The 15,581-nt window shown below is 36.1% G+C and overlaps 1 protein-coding gene across 1 annotated transcript in view; it reads right to left on the bottom strand.

The window, feature by feature from the left end:
- Positions 1-15,581, bottom strand: part of CEP162 (centrosomal protein 162) — an 83,407-nt gene that overhangs the window by 27,391 nt on the left and 40,435 nt on the right. Inside the window, 5 exon segments of the mRNA XM_077162353.1 lie at positions 1,663-1,875; positions 4,349-4,453; positions 5,227-5,390; positions 6,595-6,721; positions 12,762-12,867. Coding sequence (XP_077018468.1) covers positions 1,663-1,875; positions 4,349-4,453; positions 5,227-5,390; positions 6,595-6,721; positions 12,762-12,867 — 715 coding nt within the window.

Raw genomic sequence — 15,581 nt, forward strand, 5'->3', positions numbered from 1 at the left:
GAAAAGAAATGAGGGACTGAAAGTAATTCAGGAGTAAAAGTGACAATTGACTGAGTCAGTTATTATTATCTTTTACATATGAGGAAAATGAGGCTCAGAGAGCTTAACTATAATGATGGAACTGGGCTCAGACTGAAGTTCAGTTTGGTTCTAAAGCCTGTGCATGTTGCAATTATGCTATAGTCTCCCATATATAGGTTTGCTCAAGGTAAAGGGTGAGTGTAGAGGGCAAGATGAACTTGATGAACATTTGGGGTGAATGTTTAGGGGAATGGAAGATCGAACTGATCAGGAACATGCAACAGACTTGCTAAATAGCACTGAGAGAATTCATGAGATTGGACATTGATACCTGTGGCAGCCCCATCTTCAGAAACACAGTGCAGTGTGAGTAGAGGACTGGAGAAGCAGATGGATAGATTGGGGCAGACGGGTGGTAGAAAACTGGCTGGTTAAAACAGTACACCTTAGAGTATAGGTAGTAGGAGAAATGAATTGGATAGGCACTGAGAGATTTGAAAGGAGGTTAAAGGAAAGCCAGCCTCCATGATTGGACCTTACCTACAGGTCAATTGTATTTCTGGGTTTTCAACCTTCTACCATTTCTGAAATCTATGTTTTTTTCATTTGTTGCTTCTCTTAGGATAGAAATTTGTGAGGAATGGGATCAGCTTCCTAGTAGCACTGTGGCAAAGGAATTAGGGCCAGAGGCCTTGGGTCTGAGGCCTCACTCTGCCACTAACCAGCACTGGAACCTTAGGCAAGACAGCTACACAGTTTACCCAGATCCCTTTCGTGTAAAACAGGGTTAATTATCTTACTTCTCACAGGTGAACATGAAGATTAATCAGGATGAACTAGATGAATCTGAAAGCATCTAGAATGGATTACTGGCAGAAAATGTGTGGTAACAAATTTTTAAAAAGTAAATTAAATATCATGCCTTGCTTCATAAACCTGGTATGTTCTTACATTTCCTGATTCATTCCTGTTTGATGAGGGAGTGTAAAACTCACAAAGTAAAAAATTTCCTGCAGGTGTTGCTCTGCCTCCTGGCTTACCCCCAAAAACATATACTTCTGTCTTATTTCCATACCCACTTTTAGGTAAATTTCAGTGAAAATATTTTTCAGTCACAGTAATATATATCTTTTCATTTCATACTGAATATATATCAGGGTTTCTACTTTGTCTTTTAATGACAATTTCCACTATTTCTAATTTCACTGAGAGGACTTATGAATGTAATTATTCCGTATGTGAAATAAAAAGCTGCTGAAGGAAGGCACAAAGTTAGGATAGATCCAGGTTTCCTTGTATTGATTGATATCAGTGGTAAAGGGTTTTGTGACCTTTTCTTTGTATGCTGTATGGTGGGGTCACATTTCATTATTTTCCATGTGAGTATCCCATTATTGTAGCACCATTTGTTGAATTTTGTTTCACATTTTTTCCTCTTTTTGGGAATTGAACCCGGATCTTCCACATGGCAGGTGAAAATTCTACCACTGAACTACCCTTGCACCCCCAAGGTTTTGTGACCTTCTGTGGGAAAAGATGTATAGGGCTATTTCTTAAAATTAGATCTTAGGCTCCCCTACTGCCAATTTTAATTTTGTAGTTAATCTCTGAGCACACTCTCCACAGACACCTTGAACTTACCTTCATTTTCTGAAACTGTTGTTCCATGGTGCGAAGGCTTTTTTTTGCTTCTTCATCTTTGCCCTCCAGATCAGCTTCTAGCTTTTTTATCCTTTTCTCCATAAATTCCACTGTATTTCTATCCACTGTATCAACTGCTGCTGAGGCAGCCAATATTAAAGCAGGTATAGAATTGGGATATCTTCTCTTTAGAATTCCTTCCATTTCCTTAACCTATAAAGAGACTTTTGTACTTATGTAAGGTCTCAAAGATAAGTAAAATTAGATGCTTTAATGTATAAATGTAGCTTGTTCTAGCAATCACATCTAGACTACCTATTTATTTTTATTAGTGCAGTTGTAGGTCTGCAGAAAAAAATACACAGATAGTGCAGAGCTCCTATATACCAGCCTTTCATGTGCACAGATGATATATATGTAAATAGATGTTTAAATCATTTCTCCAGACTGAAACAAATGCATAGAAGCACAATTAATTTCAAAATTTTACATCACTAGATTATCTGATTAAAAAATGTTACAATTCTGTCTGACTAACTGCTGGTTAACTTACTGAATTCTCCTGCATTTATCCGAAAGAAATCTTGGGACTTTCTATCATATTAGTAACAACCAGTCTTTATGAGTACAAGACCCTTTTCCCTCCCTTTTTACCCACGGACTCCCCCATATGATAGTGTTTATATTATCTACTGATCGAAAAATTATTTATAGCCATAATAATCTGGAATTTTTTTTTGCACTAAACAGCTTCCTAAATACTGCCTGCAACAATCTCCACTCCTACTTCTCCCACTGCCATCCAAATGAAGTTTTACTCTCTCTCTATTTTTTTTTTGCATGGGCAGCCACCAGGAATCAAACGAGGGTCTCTGACATGGCAGGTGAGAATTCTGCCTGCTGAGCCACCATGGCCCACCCTTAATCTATTTTTAATGACCTCTTTAGCATGGAGGATGTCTTCAAGGTAATTTTGCTTTTTAATACTAATTTTTGGTCAGTGACACCTGTGTGGCTGCTATACAAATAAACGTTTTTTTTTTTAATTTTTATTGGAAATTAAGTATGAAATACGTTTTTAATAAAAAGCATGAATGAATGTACGTATTCTGAAATTTCAACTATAACATGCATTTTATTACCATCATTTTCACTTATGTTCTATTTAGAAAAGATATTATTTTATTCTATAATTAATATGTTCATAAAGAATATGGCTCCAACATGACTATGAATATATTGGGATATACTTGGAATTATAAAACATGTATCAGTTAAGGTTTCAAGTTAATTAGGATTGAAATGCTCATGAAAACAGAATTAATATGATCTGGAATGTACATGCAGCAAACCAATTATACAAAATACTATCAAATAATAAATAATACTTTAGAAAGATATAATCTATGATGATAAACCAATAATAAATGTCTAAAGAAACAATAAAAGGAGACTACTTTTACAAAATATTAAAATTCCAATCAATATGTACTACTGTTCCAAGTTCATTTCTCTTAAAATAATGTCATCTAATGGGAGAAGTAATTCTATGGTCTTTTCTTCTCTAACTGTTCTGGATGACCTATCCTAATTGGCTAATCTAAATCTTAAACACTGAAGGAAAACCAAGCAAGTCTGGACTATCCTAATCTCAGAATATTTCTAGTTCTTTAAACCACTCTGTCTTGTTACTTCCCTGGCCACTGAACCAAACTACCAAATCACACCTTTTAATACAAGAACAGGTCCTATAAAAGCAACAAAGTTATTTTTTGCTCAGTTTTCAATCTTTTCATAAAACTAGGATAAAACTCAGCTCAATGATGACCTCATAGTTGTGGGTTTGTGATGGAATAAAGCAGTATTTTAAATGTCACGTCAAAATCATGCTCTCTTATGAACAGGGTTGGAAAGTGCTACCTTGTTTTAATATTTAGCTAGGAATATAGTTCTGTTACAGAAAGTTTTAAAAATAGAAGGAAAATATTATAATTCTCTTCTCCCAAAAAACTACTTCAATGAAAAATCTTTATTCTAACAAACTTCATGATATGATTTTAGAAAAAGGTCTTCCAGCTACAGTAGCCATGAAATGAGTATTTCTATGTCAAACAGTTGAGCAAGAACTTAAGATTCTGGCCAGCTCTCTGGGGAATCTGAACTTTCTGTTCTGTTTATCTGTTTGGAACACTTCCCAAGCCTTTCTCACATTTTCCTAACTTAAGGATCTTCTTTCCCTACTCCTCTCACCTAACTTTGGTCAGGAGAAGAAATCCTGGCTTCCTCTTCCTAGATATCAGAGCTAGGATGCAAAGCAACCTTTCTTCAATGGGCCTAACATCTTATAAATAAGGCGCATTAGTCTAAAAATTTTTTATGGATAAAGCCATAAACTATATAAAATGATCCTGTTTACTACTTTTATCAATTTTCTTTTCTTTTCTTTATTTTTTTGAATGGGCAGGCACCTGGCATGCAGGCAAGAATTCTGCCATTGAGACACCGTTGCAGTGCCCTATCAATTTTCTTTTAAATATTACTTATTCCATACATTTAAAGTAGGGCAGTTATATATTAAATAAATGAATAAAAACAAAAATATCCAGGTTGACTACATCTTGTGGGAACTTCTGAAATACACTGTATATAAAATACCTCAGTGAAAAACTACCCTCCCAACACATACTTGTCGTTCCAGATCCTGAATTTTTTTGGCTTCGAGTGCTTTATCTTTGAAACGTGTCTTCTGCTGAAGAGATGGATTCCCAGATTCGGTTTTTAGCTTCTCAATCTGTCAGTGAAGAAAACATGTCACAAAGCATATATAAAGCATACCAGAAGAGCATCTAGAAGGAGCATAATGCTCATTCATTCATTCCTATGTAAACATTTCTTGAGCTCCTAGGTTCCAGGCACTGTGCTAGAGATACAGTGGACAAACAAGACCAGCTAGGTCCCTGTTCCTTACTTAGTGCTTTTGCTCTAGTGGAGGAAGACAGCTGATAAACTACTAAATAAAGTAAACACACACAAAAAACTTCAGAGAGTGACAAGTGCTATGAACAAACTCAAACAGAGTGAAGGAGTGGCAAGAAATAGGAGGGGGTACTGGCAACTACATTAGATCAAGTGGTCAGGGAAAGCCTATATGGGAAGTTGAAATTTGAGCTGAGAATTTTACGAGAAGAAGGAATGAGACTTGAGAACATTTGAGGCAGTGTCTTAGGCCAAGGCAACAAATAGAACAAGCCTGCATGTTAAAAAATCAGAGGGAAGTCTGGTGTGGTTGGAGGGGAGTGACATAGGGAGTCTAGGACCATATGAGGCTAGAGAAGCAGGCAGGGTTAGGACCGCATGGGGACTTGGCAAGTCATGATAAGGAGCTTAGATTTATTCAAAGAAGATTATACACCTTAAAGCAAAATGGAACCCAAACCAAAACCAAAGCCAGTTATTAACTGCATTAAAATACTGATACAATGATACTTACAAGGCTTTGTAGAACTGATTATTGAGGAAAATAAGGTTTATCTACAGAAATAAATTATAAAATGATCTATTAACCTCCAGTCTAAGCTTCTCGATTTCTTCATTTGCTTCTTTAAGCCGAATTGCATCTTTATCTAGAAGTTCTTGATTTTCAGCATACCACTGCAACCTTTTTTGTAGATGCATGATTTCTTGTTTATGTGATTCTTTTAAAATTTTTATTTCATATAATTTTTCACCTATAAGATAAAGAAATTCAGTGACTTGATGATAATTTTTCAAAATATGGAAATAAAATGATAAAATTTTAAAAGAAAACCCATACCTATTTAATGAAAGCAATATGAAAATATAAGACGCATAAAACAGCTGATGTACAATGGAATGTCTAGTTTAAGCTATTTAGTAAAGAGCAATGAGAGATTGTGTTCATAATCTAAATCTTCAAACTCATAGCAAAGTTGGCTATGAAGAAATTTTTGATAAATCAATTGTTCTCTGACTGACTTTCATTATAAAAATGGTTTCCATTGGAAAATAAACATTGGATTTGAGAGATCATAAAAATAAAAATGAAAAATAAGTATAATTAGATTAAAAATAAAAACAGCAAACATAAAGTGAGGATTTACCATGCATTATTTTATTTAACACAACAAACGTATAATAGGTACTAATATTATGATTTAGAGGTGAGGAAAATAAATACAATTTTGTTACAAGCAGGTAAGCATGAATTTCACTGTACATAACTTACAATGATGCTCACTATGCTGTAGAGGTACAATCCTCGCTCTGGCCAACAAGGACTCCCTGATCTACCTTTCTAGTCCCAATTCCCACCATCCTAGCTCCAGTCCACAAGTGCACTCAACAAAGTGCTCATGGGACACACCTGAGCATCCCCCTTCCATTCCTTCACTGTCAAGGTTCAGTGTAAAATCTCTGTCAAGCTTCACTGTCAAATCTCCCTGAAAATGTAGCACTCCTTTCTCCTCTCATGTTTATTTGTAATTTTTTTCACATATTAAAATTATCTTCATTGTTGCTTTACTCCCCTTTGCTTTTTCCCAGTGGGGACCATGCCACATTCATCTTTGTGTTCTCTACAAAACAAAGTGGTTTCAACCTTTTAGGCTCAGGGATATAAAAGACATTGTTTGCCCCAAGGAAGGTCAAAGTCTAGCTGGAAAGACAGCCATATAAACTACTAAATATGAATGTTGATTAATTCAAAATAATCCTTAATTTTCTTTGATCTTGTGATTAAACCCGTTAAAGCCAATTAAATGCACACACCTGTTAGTAACTTTTTTTTATGTTTTTAAGATTACAATATAATTCAAATAATTATGTTTTGACTATACTAGTCAATTTCTACCACTTAAATTCTTAGAACAGTTAGTGAGCATAAGGGTAAATAATTTCAGCTCAGTGCTTTACCTGCAGCATAAGCAATCTGATCTTTGGCATTGTCTCTCTCTTTCTTCATTTTTTCCAAGTCTACTTCAAGGGCTTGTTTGTCTTGTTTCAATCTTTTCACATCTTCCAGTAAACTGTTCTTCTCTTTCTTGATATTCAAAGAAACACAAAAGCAAATTATTTCCAAGAACAATAAATTGTGGTACAGTTTCTCCCTCAACCAATCCATTATAAATATTGCTGCTAAATACTCTTCCTCAATTTTGGCCCTGATTTTAGTACCATGCCTCCCCATCCCTAGAAACTTGAATAATGCCCCATAGCTGATGAAAAGAGGGTAAATCTTCTTACTCAGCACAGCATTAAAGGCCTTCCAATTAATTGTTCCAACTTATTTTCCTATATGCTAGCGAAGATTTACTACATCTCTTGCATAGTAATATAGATTACTTCAATAACCTCTAACTGGTCTGCTTCTTCCTCCTTCAGAACTCTCAGTCTATTCTCTTCATAATAGCCAGAGGAATTGTTTTAAAAAGTCAGTTAATATCAGTGTATCCAACACTGATTGCTCTCCATCTTTCTCAGAATAGAACCCAAAGTCCTTACCATGACCTTCAGCGTCTGAGAACCTGGCCCTTCCCCACCCCTCTGACTGCATCTACAACGTACATTCCCCTCAACCCCATTCTAGTCACAGAACTCCTTGCTGTTCTTTGAACATGCCAAGCACACCCCTGCCATTCTGGCCCCCAGGCACATTGTTTCATTTTCTTCTCCGAACACTCCTCACCAACTGACATTATATAGTTATTTGAAAACAGGGACTTTATTTTGGTTAACCCAATGCATTAAAAATGCTTGGCATGTTAAATAAATGAATTCTCAATATATCCTAAACTCTATACTACTCTCAATACCCATTCCTCTGCTTGACAAAATCATATCCTTCAAAATTTACTTCAAATGAGGCTATCCATGATTATTTCCTTCTTGGTGCTCCAAACTTTTGTTATACATTCAAGTATAGCATTTACTACTTTATATTTCATATGACATTGATTTGTTTGCATGCCTCTTCTCTTTATTAGCCAAAAGGTTCTATGGGGACAAAGACTGTGATCAATCACTACCTGTTTACTTTATGGTACTCAATGCACAGCAGGTACGCAATAAATGTATATTGAATTGAACTCCTAACTGCTGAAGAGACTCTTGGATGCACAGCAGTATATATGGCACGGTTAGTTTCAAAATTAAACAAATTCTTGTGAATTCTCTATTATACCACCTTACAATTTAAAATTTAGTCTTAAAAAGAAAGTAATTCCAAGTTTACTTTTCAGAAACCTATAACTTCCACAGAGTTTCGAGGCCAGGTAAGTTCTGAAACCCAGTGAGGCCAGCCTCTCCAAGAGCATCAACTAATTCCATCCCTCATCCTGTATTGTTGAGATGCCTTTTCAACATGAAAAAGTTAGAATAGGCATAGCCCAAAGTTCCCTACAGATTGGGAGAAGGTTTAAAGGAGAAGGAGGGGCTAAAACAGAGAATGATAAGATTTAACAAATGAGTATGACTGCTGAATCACTATATTGATACTTTTTTTAATCTCCTGTGTTTGGAGCAGCTAGAAGGAAAAACCTGAAATTGTAGAACAGTAACCCATACCAAACTTTGAAATCTGTCCTATAACTACTTGCTAAAATGTACTTTGAAACTTACTGCTTTTTTTGTGAGTATGTATATTTCACAATAAAAAACGTTTTTAAAAAAGTAAGTAATTCTACTCATAGAGTATTATATAATCTTTGCTTCTGGCTGTACTGCAGATTTAACTGCCTAATTTCATTGTTTAATGTTCTGCAGGATCTTTTACAGATCTCTTTTCAAGACAGCCCTGAGTTCCTTCAAGTTTTTTAATCTCAGACCTCTTCTGCAAATCTCTTGTCTAATTAGGTCAATCAATTTATAAATGCTCCCTAGCACTGACTACTTCACAGAATTATAGAACTTTGGTATTCAAAGGAATTTTAAATATTTTAAGTACAACCATTGACCAATACTTAATGCCCACTCTATGCTTGCATATTCTCCTGATACAGGTTTCCCACCTCCATGAAAGCCACTAAGCTTCATGTAATTCAATGGCTCCCAGGGTTTTTGGCTGGCAAGTACTTTTTCTCTTCTCGTAAGTTATTGTACATACATTCAGAGAGGCTACTACTCTCAGCCTTATTCAACCATTTCCTCCTCAGAGGCCTGTGCTCCAGGAGGGAAACTAGCCTATCCCTTGTCTTAGGACTTTGCACTTGCTCTTTCCCCTGGCTAGAAAGCTTTATCTTTGCAGGCTGGCTTCTTCTTTTAGGCTCTCAACTTAAATACCACTTTCTCAGAAACAGCTTCTTGACCAAATTGTTACTGAATATGCTTTATTTTACCAAACTCCATCCCCATTATGGTCTTTCAATTTTTCTTTCAAGTTCTTACCACTATCTGTGAATATTTCATTTGTTTACTTACATTTATATGTTCCTAGCAAGCAGGTTCACCTGTTACCTATCTTGCTTGCCTACTGTACACCCAGCACTTAGATAAGTGCCAGGCACATGGCAGATGCTCGATAAGGGCTGAAAGAACTGCAGTCAGCCCCATTTTCTTCCCCACCCTGAGATACTAAAAGGCAAGGGCTTAGTGCCTTAGCTTTCATTTTTCCTTCATACTTCATAAACATCCACCTCATACTTTAAGAAAAAACTATTTGGTATTAATTTTGAGATACAAATTAGACTGCATATGACTATTCTTGATATGAATATTATAATGTTATAGATTTATCCCAGTTTGATTAATTTTTGCTCTAAAACTACTCGAACTAAAACTACTAATGGGAATAAAAATGTGGGTACATTTACATTCCATTTTTCAGCATTGGCACAACTATGCAAATCCCCAGATAATATCTTAAGCTGACTTTCTCCATTCTCTTTTTTCTGATTTCATTTAAGATTTTCCTGTGTTTGGTAGTTTCACCATGATAGCAGTGGATTTTTACTTATTTACCTAGCTCATGACTTACTGCGCTTCCTGAATTTGAGAACCCCTCTCTTATGTCATTTCTAGAAAGTTCTTTTAGCATTTTATACATTCAAATATAAACTGGAACATCCTATTTCTTAGTATTTCTGATATTTTCCATTTCTCTATTTAGATATGTTTCACTCTTAGTAAGTTCTTCAGATTTGTTTACTGATTTTTTTCCTTAGCTGTGTAAGATAGTCTGTTTAATTCTTCCATCAAATTTTTAATTTCCAGGATCATATTTCATTTTAAGAGAGCTATTTCTATTTCTTTGAATTTGCCTCATCTGTTCCTGAGACTGCTTTTTCTTTTCTCATATTTTTTCTTATTTATTTTATATCTTTAATCATTTTAAGCCTACTTATTTTGTAGCCTCTATTCAATAATTCTATTGGGGGTCTAACCCTACTGCACTAGTTTGAAAGTGTTATGTACTCCAGTAAAACCAAGTCCTTTAATCCTGATTCAATATTCTAGGGCAGAAATCGCTTGATTAGATTGTTTCCACGGAAACTGACCCGCTCAATTGTGGGTGTGACCTTTTGATTAGATTATTTCCATGGAGATGTGGCATGCCCAATTGTGGGTGTGGCCTTTTGATTAGATGGAGATGTGACGCCACCCATTCAAGGCAGGTCATGATTAGTTTACTGGAGCCCTTTAAAAAGGGAGACATTTTGGAGAAAACACAACTGCTTCAGAACCAAAAGAGAGAGAGATACTTGGAGATGCTTAGAGTGCTGACAGAGCAAGCAGACACCTAGACATATGTTGAGAGATGCAGAGCCCAGCACACATTGCCATGTGCTTTTCCATGAGATGCCAAGCAAGCCAGAACTTAGAATTGTGTCCCAGAGGAGCTAAGTGAAGGCCCACAGATGCTGAGAAAGGAAAACCATTGACATCAGAAGCTGGAAGCAACAGAACTGGGAACAAGGACCAGCAGATGTCAGTGATGTGCCTTCCCACGTGACAGACGTTATCCTACCCTGAGTCAAGGTATCTTTCTCTGGGTGCCCTAGTACTGTAAACTTGTAACTTAATACATTTCCTTTTTCAAAGCTGTTCCATTTCTGGTATATTGCATTCTGGCAGCATTCAGGAAACCAAAACACCTACTGTTTGTTAAATGTTCCGAAGTCCTGCTCGAGGAAGCTTGTTTCTTTGGGTTTTATAATTTTGCATTGTTGATAGGATTTTATCTGTGGGAATATTGTGTGAGCTGTTCAAGGTGTATACCTTTAAGAGTTGTTTTGCATTTGTTCTAGATATATAGCACTGAATCAAGGTCACTGTTTACATTATTTTTCAGTTGGAGCATGACCAGCCGTTGCAGTAGTGTCAGCTCAAATATTAAAACACAAACGAAGGCAATAGGGGTGACATTTATATTGAACAACCAGCATAGCAAGGCATAACAACCAGCATAGCAAGGCAGAGGAGAATTTTTTCCTCTCCCTAATCGGAAACTAAGTTAAGATAAACAAGCTTTCTTGACATCTTGGACCTCAGGAAGGTGAGTGGATTTTTTCTAGTCCACTGTCTTCTGAACGATGTGGCTCCTTAAAATCCTGGTATCCTGTCTCCACTTTGCTGTTAAAGCCCAAGCCCTAAAGTTATTGAACTGGTACTTGGAGATGCTTACCACTAGATATGCATTCCCTCTTTATTTTTACCCCTAGAGTTTTCCCTTGCTTTTTTGAAGGCTTGGCTATCCATTTACAAGGCATTTGTTAAATGTTATCTGGCATATTTTTAAGTATCTTTGGTGGGAGTTTTCAAATTTTCTATTTGCCAAAAATACATGTCCAAATAACATTTTAAAAAGATCACTAATAAGAGTATGCAAATGAAGCTAATGTTATACTTGAAACCTTTACTATGTTTTTCCAAGCCTTCATAAATATGGCAATAATAATTTGTTTTAACTTGCTAATTTTTGAGACTCATTGATAGGGGGGGGCCAATCATCTATTCTTTCTCCCTTTCTTCTTCCTTTCTACTTACCTATCTAATCATTCTAAACCAACATACAAACTCCATAGACATATCCACAGAAAGTTCCCTGAAAGATTCATACATAAACTATATTTTATATTCTAGAAAATCATGTTATACATTTGTTATTAAGCTATGTTATGTCTAGATTTGTATGTAACCTAACTTTATTATTATAAAGCGGTATGCAATTGGAATTTTTCTCATTTACACAATTATTCAAATAGATGGGAAGTCCTTTTTACTTTAGTGCTTTAGTTCTTAACAGGCAGGTCATAGGGAGAAGTCACTGCCATTCCACAAAGGAGGTTTGGGAATATGGCAGGGAAGTTTTGATTAACAATGACTGGGGGGTGCTATAAGCACATAGTTCCTAGGGACAGGATGACATAAACATGCATTGCATAGGATAGTCTTGCATAAAAGGAAATCAACCTATCCCAAATTCCAAAACATCCCCCCTTGATAAATAATGCCTTAGAAAACTCCAGGCCAAATTATTTATAACACAATTCAATTTTAAAAGGGAAAAAAATATAGAATACCTATTACATTTCACCTTTGTGTAAGGAGCTGGATACATTATCTGTCATCTACTGTTTTCTGTCCTCTAGAAGTACATGGTCGAGTTTTTAAAAGTGAGTAACTACCTCAAAACTTTTTTATATTGTAGTTGCACCCTTCCCAATAAATAATTTGCTTAGAATAAGTTATACTACCCTATATCTTTTCTACACAGCCCCATGTGATAAATGCCTAATGAGTGGTTGATTTATAAAGAGGATGCCATCTAAAATCAATATTACACAATTTCCTCTCTATTAAAGTCATATGCATACTAAATGCTAATCTCAATTTTCATCATTTTAAATAGTATGAAATTTAAAAATGGATCTTATTCCTAAATTCACAAAAAACAAGATTTCATACACACATTAGATTTTCTTTTTTTTTTTTTTACATGGGTAGGCACTGGGAGTTGAATCCGGGTCTCAAGCATGGCAGGTGAGAACTCTGCCTGCTGAGCCACCATGGCCTGCCCCACACATGAGATTTTTATAATAATCTTTACTACCCCTAATAGTTAAAATCCATATTATGCAACTTACTTGTGCCATCCGGAGTTCTGCCAACAGTTCTGTAAAGCTCCAGTTTCTATTGGGCTCCAAATCTTCAGCTACTTGAGACAGGAAACGACTTTTATGCATCTGTTCTCTGATTTATTTTAAAATAAAAGGTTATTTTATAAGGCATTCTGTTCAATACAAAATTTTCAATTCTTGAAAATTAAAAACTCTATCAGACACTGGGACTATGTGAGTCAATGGACATAAACTTTTATTTAATCTAAAGATTAGAATATTAAAATACTAATAGAGAAGTGTACTTCAAGGGAAATGTTTCTGTTTAATCTGAAAGAACTGAAATCATAACAAAAGCAATGTGCTGGTTTGTTTGTAAGATATTAATATCCCAAATCTCAGAGAAAAAATATCAGTGTCCTAGAAAAATGTGCTCAGTTTTCCTGTAGCATTTGTATACTCCTTGCCACATCTTTCTAGACCCTTTTCTGAAAAATATAATTTGCCAATTTTACTCATGGAAGCTAACAAACCAGAAGAAACATAGCTTATCTGGATCTCAAAATGAATTTCTCTGTTTTTGCACAGTGGCATTATATATGGAGTTAAGGAACTCATACAAGATCATCTAAGCCTGATGGACTAACAAAACCATTCTTTCACTATAAAAGTCTCTTAGAGCTTCAGTTTTGGATCCTGGAATAGATCTTCCCTTTTAGTAACCAGGCATATAATAGGTGATATTTTAAAATACTTTATTAAAGTATCTGGAAAGAAAGCAGATACAAATGCTCCAACACATCAGAACTGTGCAGATTATCATACTTGGCCTGGGACTGTACCTACTAGGAGAAAGGGAACTTATTTTTTTCCTAATTTGCACAAAGGTGTCCTCTGATTGCCAAGCTGTTGTACCTGATGACTATGTCTCCCAAAGAGTGTGCCTTTTTTCTACTTTGCATGAAAGATCAAGATCATAAGACCTACCTCTTATGCCCTAGATTATCTAATGAAAAATGATAGAAGTATGTGGTCATGTCTTCATGTGAAAAGATGCATAACTGGTAGTCATTTCCTAAAAGAAATAGCACCCTAGCTTGTCCATGTTTATGGCTTCTGCTTTTTCACTAAGTTTAATAAGTTAAAGACCTTATACCCTGAAGCAGGGTCCATGACTGCTAGGCAGGTACTGGCTCTCCATTCTGCAGCTGTGGTGAGTGTCCCCCTTTCTGGATTAATGCCCTCAGCCAATCAGGAGCCCCAATTCCTAACTCAAGAGGATAACCCCCATTGCCATCCAAAGGCACTGCTCAATAATGACTGACTTGGAGGTATAAAACACTGCTCAAGAGAGGACCAACTCTGGTGCAATCTGTTCCCAATGCAAAATGAAGCCAACTCTGGCTGAGTTCATGTTCTTGCTTAGTTTTTCCCCTGCCCTATCTTTTTTTTTTCTTTCCAATTGTAAAAGTTATCTTTATACAATCATCTTCAAGAATCAAGGCTACTGGAACACAGCTCAACAGTTTCAGGTACTTCCCTCCAGCCACTTCAATATACCATGAATTAAAAATGAGTATCTATATAATGCATAAGAATAACCTCCAGGATAACCTCTCGACTCTGTTTGAAATCTCTCAGCCACTGAAACTTTATTTTGTCTCATTTTTCCCTTTCCCCTTTTGGTCAAGAAGGCTTTCTCAATCCCTTGACGCTGGGTCTCAGCTCATCCCAGGAGTTCTGTCCCATGTTGCTATGGAGCTTTACACCTCTGTAAGTCATGTCCCATGTAGCGGGAAGAGGACAGTGAGTTCACCTACCAAGTAGGCTTAGAGAGAGAGGCCACATCTGAGCAAAATCTTGGGGGGTGACCCTTAGGCCTAATCTTAAGTAGGCTTAGTTTATTCCTTGTAGGAATAAGTTTCATACAGATGAACCCCAAAATCAAGGGCTCGGCCTATTTATTTGGTTGTCCCGACTGCTTGCGAGAAAATCAGAAATCCTCCAAATGGGGAAGTTGAATATTTTCTCCTTTCTCCCCAGTCCACCAAGGGGACTTTGCAAATACTTCTTTATTCACTGTCCAAATTACTCTGGGATACATAAGGGCATCACACTAATCTGAACCAACAAAATCTCATGCCCTATTCAAGATTCCATGTACTTTATGGCATTCAATTAAACTGACCATACAAGCTAAATTAGGTATTGTACTACCCAAAATATGAATTCTGTACCAAATAAACATCTCTCCCTTTCAACACACACTGAAGTTGATGTTTTAAAATATGGACACCATCATCCTTTACCCTGTATTCTGCTCTACCTTAGTCCTATCCACATCAGCTCCCTCAAATCTGTACTTGAAGTCTGATCCCTTTTTCAACTTTTTAAAGTGTCTGGATGGGGTACTGCTGACTTTCACAGCCTGAGTTCTAACACTGAGTCTCAGGTGTCACATAAATACCTGAAGTTTCTGGGAATGACTAGGTTATATACAAATAGCTCAGAATTTAGAAATAACAGTTACAACTCCTGATTATATGTGACTGCTATAAAAACATACAATCTAGGTCCTCTCACAATAATAATAACCCATGCTCTTGACTTCAGTTCACCGAGTTTTTATATTATAGCCCTGTCCTACTATCTTGCTTCTCTTGCTCCCTTCTTCTTGAGAATTGTCTTCCAATAAATTACTTTCACAAGCATCTACTTCAGGCTCTGCTCGTAGGGAACCTGACCTAACACAATAAATAATATTGTATGATTCCCTTCTTTCCTTTAGTGTTACTAATCACACGGTTTCTTAGGAAATGGTTAAGCTTCTCAGATTTAATGACTGAC

The sequence above is a fragment of the Tamandua tetradactyla genome, chromosome 5 (genome assembly GCF_023851605.1).
Source record: "Tamandua tetradactyla isolate mTamTet1 chromosome 5, mTamTet1.pri, whole genome shotgun sequence".
NCBI lineage: Eukaryota > Metazoa > Chordata > Mammalia > Pilosa > Myrmecophagidae > Tamandua > Tamandua tetradactyla.